Genomic DNA, 11345 nt, shown 5'->3' with positions numbered 1-11345 from the left:
GGTCAAGAAACTTTTGTGGTTTTTCATAACAATGTTTCCCATTTATATGTTACATATGTATTTGTATGTTATATATAATAAAAATATGATAGGCTATGTCTGTCTGAATGTTCATTAGGGTACTGTAAAATACATGGTTTCTGAAATACAGAGCTCTGAAAAATACCAGACACAAAATGCAACCTTCAGCAACTTGAATTGTTTGTTCATTGACGTTTTGTGGCCTTTCATGTGAAAAATTGTTCACGCCATAAACATCATTCCAGCTGAAGCAGTTACTACAGATAATGAGGTGACTGAATGATAGGATGCAACCAACGATAAAGTGTCCACTGCCATAACAACCTTGCTGACGAACAGGCCCCAGTTTTCACACCCCTTACTCACCACCCACATTGTGCTGCTGCACGAGAAAATCATCCCTACATAGTTGTAAAATACGGTGGGAAGTTATATTCTTGGCAAAAACTTTCCACTGTTGATGAGACAGAAGAAGCACCAGTATGAACCATGAACAAAGTAGGAAAATTATGGATGTAGTCAAATCATTCTGATATTGGATTTTATAAGAGAAGAATGCTCATCACAAGGATCCGTCATGAGATGTATTTGTTGCTGATCTGAAGCAATGAATTTCCTTGTTCTGGTCCCTTACTTTTATGTATGTGTTCATGTGTCTTTTGTTATTATTATTATTATTATAAGAAACATTTGTTTTGTTTTTGATATTTTTATCTGAAAGTTTGTTTTTTGAAGTGTGGTGTGTTAAAATTGATAATTTGTAGTAGGTAAAATATGTCAGTTCCATTAAAGGCATTACAACAGTGTGACGCGTCCACCATGGTTAGGTTTATATGTAAACTAAGGAGTGTCACATTTTTGTATGACTTTCACTCCGAACACAGTGACACGCAAATCAAATTCGCCATCCCCATCTATAAGACATAGATATTATGAAAAAATGAAATTCAAAAGAAGAGATTGGTAGCTGTGTTGAGTAAAATTCTCAGCCTTCCATGTGAAATGTTGAAGTGTATATTTTGTCCATTGTCCAAAGCAATTTTTCCCAAAAAAGGCAGTTGCTTGACATAGGTATTCCGTGTGAATCATGTGGTATTAATAGTTTCTGTATCTTGTAAAATGAACTACATTTCATGATATGAGGAGTATTGATATGTATCAGTAGTATACTTACACATTTCAGGTCAGTCACAGTTGCTGCCTGGGATACTGCTCTGCATAATTCAATACTCTAAGACAAATTTAACTCTGAAGTGCTATATTGACATTATGTTGAAGTATGTAAATTATGCCCACTGTAATTTGTGATGCACTATGTTGTCTCGTTTGTACTCCAGGAGGTTATGTAAAAATTGAAATATTTAACTAACTTCAACTTCAGCCAGATTTTGATACATTTGCAAGTTTTCCGAAAAGTTATATGGCCTTGCACTTAGGGTCCATTATTCCTGAGAACAGTATATAAAGTTCATAATTTTCATACCATTTGTTAGACAGGAATTTTCCATAGCTTTTATTGTGATTGTATAGTTGAAGTGTGGGCTCATTTGTCAGTGAGAGATGATGTATGTATCCAAGAATAATGTAGTTTTGCTTTATAATCTTCCAGGGAACACTGGGATCTGTAAATGAACATCTACATGGATTGAAACTCACTTGCAAAGTCTGTCTTACTTTATTCTCACAGCTTCAGTTTTGATGTTGTAAGTTGCCCATAATGATCTCACAGTTCTAAATTGGAAGGATTTTACTTCTGTTGATATGTTAGATCAACATATTATTGTGAAAGGGTGTGGTGTGAGGTACTTTTGAGCTCCTGGAAATAGCTTTCTTGTTGGTATCATATATGTTACCAAAAGGTGTGTATTGTATTGTGAAAAGCTTTGGTGTTCTTATAACTATTGGCTTAATACCCTGTGTCTTACTCAACTTTATTGTGAGACATCTAGCTTATGGTATAATTATGCGCTACTGCATATACGGACTAGGAGATTTCATTGTTCTTGTTATGTAGTTGATTAATTTTGTCATTTGGTCAGATATGCAACTTTGCACTCAGGATATTGTACTTCGAATTTTAATGAAGTACATTAAAAACAGTGCAGACTTTAAATGGGGTAACTGTGTACATTTTGAAGCATATTTCAAATATGTTTCCAGTAATCCCAACACTTCCACCGTATTGCACTGGTTTCTGTGACTTTAGTAGTTGGTTTATAAGCATACTGTAAACTGTCTATGTTGTATGTTATGTTATCAGTTATACAACGTTTCCTGTTTTTTCAGTTATCAGTGTTATATTTCTGGTCACTCACAATTGTTGCCTTTGATACTGCTCTTGAGAAGTTGGCAATGTATAAGTGAAAAGATAGGAAATGCCCATAGCTTTTGAAATTCCTATATGTAGTCAAAAAGTGGTCTCAATTATCAGTATATAAGCCCAAGTGCCTCCCCAAGTGAGCTGCTATAATGCAACCCCCCCCCCCTTTTTTATGCAAAATGTTATTGGAATTTTATCTAAACAATTCTGTAAGAAAGTTCAGCAATCAGTCGCAATTTTTGTTTTTACTTTTCAGATCTACCTAGGTTTCGGCCACTGAGTGGCTAGACTCAAAGCTTTTAATTTGTGGGTATATCTAAACCGTCATGTTGACAGTTACATTCAGCATGATACTATAGATGTAAACATAAGTCAAAGCACTAAGTATAGTCACACTGTGGCAAAAATCTATGTAGATCTGGAAAATAGAAACGAAAATTGCCATTGGTTGGTGACATTCTCTACAGATTTTTACAAAACAGTTGTTCAGCATTAGCTCTAAAGTGGAATCAAATCTGATTGAATAAATCTAGCTAATTTTTATAAGCCTTGTGAATTTATGCAATTGTCCAAATGTGTGTGAAATCTTATGGGGCTTAACTGCTAAAGTCATCACTCCCTAAGCTTACACACTACTTATCCTAAATTATCCTGAGACAAATACATACACCCATGCCCGAGGGAAGACTTGAATCTCCGCCGGGGCCAGCCACACAGTCCATGACTGCAGCGCCTTAGACTGCTCAGCTAATCTTGCGTGGCTTGAACTTACAGTTAACATAAATAAACATTTTTCAATGGTTGTGAACATATAATGTATTCAACTGAAAACAAATTATATTTACACTTTAACGATAATTTGGTTTGAACAATAATAATTACAATAACTATTTAATGTTGAACAAAACAATAAACAACACAGTAAGTAGCCAAGACACTGATCATAATATAAAAATTTTAAAAAAATACTAGACAAATTGAACCTTACTAGCTTTTGCTTGTGCAAATTCTTTCATATGATCTGTGTAATGTAAATCCACTACAAGCTCATTCTCAATCTATATTGTTGCAAGATCATGTGTTCACCATTGATTGGAGGTACGTCTTTATCAATTTCAGTTTTGAGAAACTCCTCTTTCCACTCGCAACTATCACTGAGAGTGTTAGTAGAATCCTCAAACCAATGTTAACATTTGGGCAAAAATTATATCTTCCCATAAACTTCAGAATCTCTTTTGGACCTATTCCAGGTTACAACAATGTTGAAAGCACTTTTAGTTTATCTCTCAACTCCAGTGAATCAATGTCGCTTGACTCATTATCTTACAAAATCTCTGTGAGGTTTCTACACTTTGTGTCCAGGCTGTCTGGAGGTGCATTCTTCATCTCGTCAATGTTGTAGAGAAAGTCAAAATAATCACAATGAGCTTTCAGTTGATTAGTTACTATATGTAAAAGATAATAGTAGAATTCAATATTGTGTTATTTCGTTGGATCATCAATTGTCTCATCCCTTCCATCATAGGTAAAATGTATTGACTTCTTTCTTCATCACCGGGAAACACTTATCCATGGTAACGTTAGATCTTTTAGCTCTCATTCTGTAGCCTATTCTTTGGAATCCATCAAGAAAGACACCAACTTTTCTTCTGTTCTGAAGGTCTCATTTTATGCTTTCGTATTTTAAGCATTTCCACTGTCGCAGAAACATTTATGTCAATGGTCTGGAGGGTCTTACTGACTCCACTGATGTGAAGCAGAATGTCATATCAGATTACCAGAGAAATGAGAAAGGTGTAATTTTTTATTTGATTCACAAGTGACGTTGTTTTGTGAGTGGTCATACCATTGAATTTTCCTGATATCTGAATCAGTGCATCATAAATGTCTCCAATTTGAAACCTCGGCGGAGTAAGGTCATCGATGCTACTTTCCCAATAGGATTTTTTTATGTTCCAAGAACTTGAGCACGACCTGCATCAAAGTGGAGTGTAAAGAATCAGGCACTGGAAGAAATACAAGAAAATGCTCACAAATTCGGACATCATATACCCCGTCGAGTCTTGTCTCCTGCATGAAACGTACCACAACTGTCATCTGGTCAACTTTTGAAATATCTTTTGTGCAGTCCAGGATTATACTGTAATACTTTGCAGATTTCATCATTAATAGAATGTTGTTGGTTATAGATGATCCAATAAGATGAATTATTTCATTCTTTGTTTCTTTTCCAAGATAATGATGACCCTTGGTCTCACCTTTCTTTGTTCTGTGCACGTGCTCCATCATCACAGTGTCGAACTTTCCGAATAATTCAACAAGTTTCAAGAAGTTTCTGTTGTCAGGCTGAACGAGTGTATCTGTACTTCCTCTCCAAGGCAGACAGTGCTGACCTAGGAAATGAATTATTGATATTAAGCGCCCAAGAAAATTTTTCCAATGTCTGCTTTCAGTATTCAGATGCCTTTGAACATGGGCGTTGACAGTTTGTGACTTTTTGAGACCCTCGGAAAACACTATCCACTTTTTATGTGAATTCAAATGCTCGGTAGACTTCCTGTGACTTTTGAGATATGATGTAAGGTGCCACTGTCTGTTGATGTCAGTGTACTAACTTTATTTGCAACACACTTCGCAGACAATTTCCTGATATTCCACTGCACATAAATGGAAAATTATATTACTGTTCAGGAGATGAAGTCATAGGAATTGAGCCACGTGAAATTTAATATCATGACAAATTTCACTAGAGATGCAGGTGAAACAGTCAAAGAGTGGGACGGAAGACAATGGAGAGAGGAAGAATAAGTAGATGGAATAGCATAATAATGCCATAAATACACAGCTGACCAGTGACGGTTACTAATGCTAGTCAAAATATATTAATTCACTGGACTGCAGTTGTTCTGTTCAAAGAACTGACACTTGACATCTGTCATAATTTCCATGTACCATTTCTTTCATGTCTGATTATTTTTGCCAACTTGCCAATTTTTGAAATGACAGATCATGAGAAAAATAAATTTTCTTATTCTGCAATCTTGAAGGAGAAAAATTGTAACTTAATGAGTAACGTGCATGTGCAATACTATTTGTATGTTATATGAAAAGTACATACCTATTACATCCCTAGTTGCAAGAAATTCAGATGTATCAGTTCTTCTGTTCTTATGAAATGTATTGAAGGGGCTTCTGACCATTCAAATCCCTTGGCCATACACTGAAACTTATTCTGTAATTTTAGTTGCAGAGAATACAACAGTACCTATTGCCTGGAAAGGTGAAGTGGTGACTCGGCAGTGCCAGTAACTAGGTCACGTGATGAGGTGCAGCGAGGCTACAGTTAAACTAGCACTCAAGAAGAAGAAGCAAGAAGCTCATAGTAGGTATGTGACTGATGATATGGATAAATGTGTTATCAGGCAGCAATTTCTATGGCATTATGGACAATAGAAAGAAGTATGAAATTTGCGAAAAGTGCACAACTTTTTTCAGACAGAAACGAGCTTCAAAGCCAGTAAGGAAATGGTTAGAAGCAATTTTCTGTCTATGAATTTTCGTTTTAGAAGGTGTCAAAATTAATGTTATGTTTTGTGCAAATGAGAAGACATTGTTGCTCAAAGACCAGACTTTCTCAGGTTTTCATTAGAATCAAAGTGACCATTAGTTTACTAAGATGAAACATTGAATCACATGCATTGTACCATAAATAATTGTTGGCAAAGTAATAGTGCATGAGTAGTATTGGCAAACAAAAGTGCCGGGCAGAGTTTAATTGTTGTTCATGCAGGCAGAGACAGGTGTTTCGTGGCTCAAAAATCAAAAAGTCTGACTATCACTCAGAAACGGATAGCAAAAATATCCTAAAATACATCGAAACCCAACTTATGTTAGGATTATTAGCAATGTCCTTATCACTTGTAATTACTCGCAGAGTATTTACCCATTCAGAATACTTCAAACCACTGTAGGTGTTGGACATGTTTGACTGTAGTAATGTTCAACCATTTTCTCCATAATGCAGGAAGAATAAGACACTCAGAAACTGCCATTGAAGGGCTTAACAAAATTGCTTCAGGCATGTAACTGCAGTATCAAACATTGCATTCGAATTTCCAAATTAGATTTCGTCTTCTGCAAAATTGGTTGTCAGCAAACACACGGCGTGCAACAGGCTGGCAGCAATCCACTCATAAGAATACTGGCTTGTGTGCCAGACTGCTTCCCCCCCTCTGTTCCTCCAGCGAAAATATGACGGTGCTGCCAGAATGGCGAGGAAGAAATTAGCCCTCCTCCCTCCCATTGTTCACAGGGGCAGCCGCAGGTAGTCGAGGCGCCATGCTACAGTTGGCACCTCAGCTTCATTGTGGAAATGTATTACTGCCAAAAAAGGAATAAAGAGGATGGAACAGATGACAGTCACATGGGCCAAGTTCACAACTGTAGGGCTGGTAGTTGTAGTTCTATTGAAACTGATTCAGTAAATTTCATGTGGTACTGGTTGTATGGTGTCTTACAGTATCGTGTGAGTAAGATAAGAATTTTCATAGATGTTAATTGTGGCTTTCCACACTTAACTATTGGACTCATTAACTGCTTCCTTTCAATCACTGCAACATGAAATTTGAAATATTGCAATCTAGATTTGTACTTGGTTTCATTTGCTAGTAGTGAACGAGTTTTAATCTATTATTTGTGGTAAGTGCCAAAAGTTGTTTACTTTATGAGTCCATATGTATCAATTACATCAGTAGGGGATGAAATTAACTTTCACTCCAGCTGAAAGTTGAAACACTTCTTTATAGTGTTTGCACAGATTGTGGGCCTACTTATTGTTTGGGTAATATCTGTTTACAGGAACGATGTCTTCATAATTCATTGTAACTGTTATGCATTGTGAAGAGTTATTTTCTCCATAGAAGTAATAATTTGAGGTAGGTATATTGCGTGAATCAGGTGGTATTAACAGATAGCATAACATGTGAAATAACTTGAATTTTATATCATGAATATTATGTGTACAGATCAGTGATATCCAAACAGATTTCCCAGTGGTCCATATTAAAGCCTTGTACACTGGCCATGAAAAGCAGTCTTCTTGGACAATAGTGTGATTGAAAAAGTAGATTATTTTTACATTGAGGTAAGTGATTTATTGTTCGTAGTTTTGAATCCAATGATTGATGCTCTGTGTTGTGTGTTATACATTTCAGGAGTTGAAGTGTAGCACTGCTAGTAATGCAGGAATGAAACTAATAATAATAAATCATAAGTGCTGTATTTGAGTGTCTGATTGTCAAGAATAGTACATGCATTACACATTTGCACACAATGTGAATGAGATGGGGATATTTCAAATATTTCATCATGACTCTGTATAGTAGGAATGTGGACTCTTTGGTCAGGAAGAGGTGTCTTAATATTATCCTTCACAAATTTCTACTCTGTGCGCTCTCCCCAACTCTTATTTAAGTGATGAGGGTAGGGATGTAGGGTAATACCAGTTAATACGCTTCTGTTTTAACAAAGGAAATGCAATGTGACGGCGCTTTTACAGCTTTGTTATCTGTTACTCAGGGATTGATACTACATTTTTGCTTGATATAATTGCTTTTTATGCTTTCTGTATTGTACTTCTTAAAATAAGATCATAGCTTTCTGTATTGCACTTCTTAAAATAGGAACATAGCTGAGATAGAGGCTACTTCTTGCATTCTTAACAAAGCCGAAATTGTTTCTGTTTCTCTTCTTTTCTCTTTGTGGGTGCTGAAAGTGATGCAGTGATTTGTTGATTTTTCATTGATGATGAGTAATTTAATGTATCCTCTCTTTTAGAATGTACCGAGTCTTAGACGATGGCGGTTTTCCTCTTTCCTCAGAATCTGTATTTCTCACCTGATCAGATAGCTGTCTGTATAGGTTTTTTGTGAAGGAAATGTGAGTTTGCAGTTGTTCTCGACATTCATTTTCGTTTATTGAGTAGAGAATATAATTCTTCATTAAAGCAACTTCAATGAGCCATAGGAATACTTTTTGCACCACTTGTAGAGCTTCCTTGTTAGCCATGGCAACCACAGTAGCAATCAGCCCAGTCCACTCCCCCTTTCAACTCCATGTGTTCCAAAACAACAGTGTTTTTAGTGACTGCACAGGCTCTTTGTTACTTTCAGCAGTGATGCAATGAGGCTGATGATGAAAAAAAAACTATCCAGTATAGTCAGCAACCATTTGTGATGGAAAGAAAGATACACAATTAGCATCTCAGTTTCATAGGTTCAATACCCATATTCACCAAGTTTTGTCTAGTTTAAATAACATGGAGAATCCTTTTGCAAAAGTCACAGCCTTACCTATTAGATGAAATTCCATTTTGGGCAATTCCCAAGCTAATCATCTTATGATTCACATGGACAGAAACCTCTTAAGCACCCCTGTATGCTCTTGTCCATTGTAGCACTAAAACAGATATCTTCCTTGAATAATACTGTGCTCTGATCTGCTACTACTTTTATTTTTATGGTCTTAAGTTTTTTGCTTCTACTGTAAGTATACTCAGTAAAGTTCATCACCTTGCACTGTTGGAGGTATTGTAGGTGTAACTAAATGCTGCACCAAGCATCATAGAAAGAAACAGAGATGAGAAGAAATATTCTTGGAAAATGCACTTGACTCTAGCTAGTCTTGTGTAAAATATTTTTCTAACTCCGCCTTCAAATCATTTTCAGTATTGCTCTCAAGAAAAGCCTCCAGTTCTTGTAATGCGACATCTCTCCGAAAGTGAGGCATTATGTGTTTTGCATGTGTTGTGCCTTCCTGTACCTATTCTTTTCTATACATATGTGTAGTATTCACAGTTTGTCAAACAAAATTGTCAGTGAAGAACAGTTGAAAATAAACGAGATTGGCTTTTGGTAAAACAGGCTGAGGAGTGATAAAACCTTTTATAGGACAGGAAAAGGAATCTTCTACTGATTACAATGGCCACCATGATAAACTTTACAGGTATTTGCCAGAGTGTATGTCTTTTCATTTCTGTACACTCCACCAGAAGATTCTGATCCACTGGAACTTAAATCAGTGCACACAGGACATGTTTCTTCTCAGTCACTTTCATCACTAAATTTTCCTTCATCCTCAATGCCTTTGCAAAATTCACCTGGACAAATCATTTGCTGTTTTGTCCAAACAAGAAATAGACAAGGCAAAAGGACCACAAGCAAAAAGATGTGAGCTGGTACCACTGCCATAGTCAGGCTAAATGCATATGTTTTTACAGTGGGACGGGCAGTGCTGAGGATGAAGGTATCAACTGCTCCTCCACAAATTAATGGCTGAGTACAGTCCACCAGTTAATGGACAATAGGCCACTCGAAAGATAGCTCTTACACTTGGTTGAAGATTATTGTTCAGGGCTGACTTAGTCAGGGAACAACATTTAGTGAACTGTTAAAAGTTTACAGATGGTTGCTGTAACTTGTGTCTGGTATGTACTTTGAAGATATTTATGATTATTTACACTCAGTCATAAAGGGACTTTTCTTTGGAATTTTTTGATTTATATTACAAATGGTGTGGCAGGCTTCAGTATTCAACTAGTCACAAGGATAAATAACACTTTAACACATTTGTGTGATGTTGTTCCTAATTTGTTGGAGTGTTGTAGAGCCATATGTATCTTATCCTCTTACCTGACCCTGGGACATAGCTGTTCAGTAGTGGCAGAGAAAATTTGTCTTAGGCATATACTGTACAAGAAGCTGTTTCATGAACCCACAAGCTAGGACTACCATACCAACATTGGCTAGTCAGCATCCACATCAGTGGAAATTGGTGCTTTTGAAAACCAGCAATGAGGCTTTGCAAAATGATCTTCATGCATATGTTTTCCACTGGTTGATACTGTGCTATAAACATATGAGCACAATATTTTCATACTAAGTGCTGTGATGCACCACACGAATTCCGTTAGTGGTGGGGATTGGAAGCATCGTATTGGAAAAATGTCAGACATTTTCTGACATCGGAGCCATAGTGGAAAATTGTAATGTCAGACATAGTTCAACAGTGGATCAGGAAGGATGAAAGGTATCAGGATACACTCCTCCCTCTTTATGAAGTTGTGGGGGACACTGAGTTGGTGTAAAAGTGCATTTGATTAAACAACTAAATAGTGATCAAAAGTAGTGTATCACAAATTGAAAAAATGATGTGATATGAAACCAGATGGTAAAATGTATAGTTTTATTAAGATTTACAGTTTGCGATCTAGGTATGTCTTAAGATGTGAAGTCTTACTAATTCAGTAGTTTCATTCTTCCATTTGACAGTATATACTCATAACACCTGGGTACTGAAATATTTTGGATGATAATACATTTAATTTGAAGGCACTGGGAGTGAAATCCTCTTTCATAGGAGCTGAAAGGTGTTGTGCATTAGTGTAGAGTCTGCATGGAATCTAGTTAATGTTTCTGTCTATAGCAGCATAAGCCTCGCAGTTATCATAAATATTGTAGAATTGTGCTACTGGACAGTGATAGGATACATTTTCTTAAAATACATGATACGCATACTGCAAGGCTTATATCAGGCTAGATGTGCTGTGTTAATACATAGAATCTTGTATTTATTGATTGTCAGACCTCTTATTGATGGTAACATTATGTACTATTGCAGATGTGCTAGAGCAGGGTTTCTTGGTCTTGTTTCTAAAATAACTATTGTTTAAATGGGCCAATGATGTAAGTGTTTAACTGCCCTGACACCGGTGTAGTCCAGAAGATATGGACATACATTCATAACAGTGCACATATTAAAGGGTGCTGCTGTGTACACATTGAAACATATTTTGATGTTGTCCTCAGCATTCGCAACAGTTCAGCCATAATCCATAGGTATTTGTGAATATAGTTTCTTAAACTACTACTATTCTGTATTTAGCAAGTAGTGTATGGATGTGAACAATTATGAAACGTTTACAGTTTTTTTTATATGTTGTGAAAGG

At 36.3% G+C, this 11345-nt stretch overlaps 1 protein-coding gene across 1 annotated transcript; it reads right to left on the bottom strand.

Moving 5' to 3' along the window:
* Window positions 1–3135: 3135 nt before the first annotated feature.
* LOC126297980 (uncharacterized) lies at window positions 3136–5305 on the bottom strand. The gene is made up of 6 exons (XM_049989294.1): window positions 5265–5305; window positions 4491–4934; window positions 4188–4315; window positions 3691–3786; window positions 3428–3582; window positions 3136–3165 (listed from the first exon to the last, which is right to left on the bottom strand). Exons 1-6 carry the CDS (start codon window positions 5303–5305, stop codon window positions 3136–3138), a joined length of 894 nt encoding a protein of 297 aa, XP_049845251.1.
* Window positions 5306–11345: the final 6040 nt, after the last annotated feature.

Source organism: Schistocerca gregaria, chromosome X (genome assembly GCF_023897955.1).
Source record: "Schistocerca gregaria isolate iqSchGreg1 chromosome X, iqSchGreg1.2, whole genome shotgun sequence".
Lineage (NCBI taxonomy): Eukaryota > Metazoa > Arthropoda > Insecta > Orthoptera > Acrididae > Schistocerca > Schistocerca gregaria.
Note: the sequence above shows the minus strand (reverse complement) of the source record. Positions and strands in the feature narration are given on the sequence as shown.

What these genes read in the sequence shown, in the direction of transcription:
- LOC126297980 (XM_049989294.1), bottom strand. Translation starts at nt 5,305, where the DNA reads ATGAAAGAAATGGTACATGGAAATTATGACAGATGTCAAGT. An exon ending in TTAATGATGAAATCTGCAAA is followed by an intron (nt 4,316 to 4,490) that starts GTATTACAGTAT and finishes ACTTTGATGCAG; the next exon opens with GTCGTGCTCAAGTTCTTGGA. An exon ending in AGACGTACCTCCAATCAATG is followed by an intron (nt 3,166 to 3,427) that starts GTGAACACATGA and finishes ATTTGTTTTCAG; the next exon opens with TTGAATACATTATATGTTCA.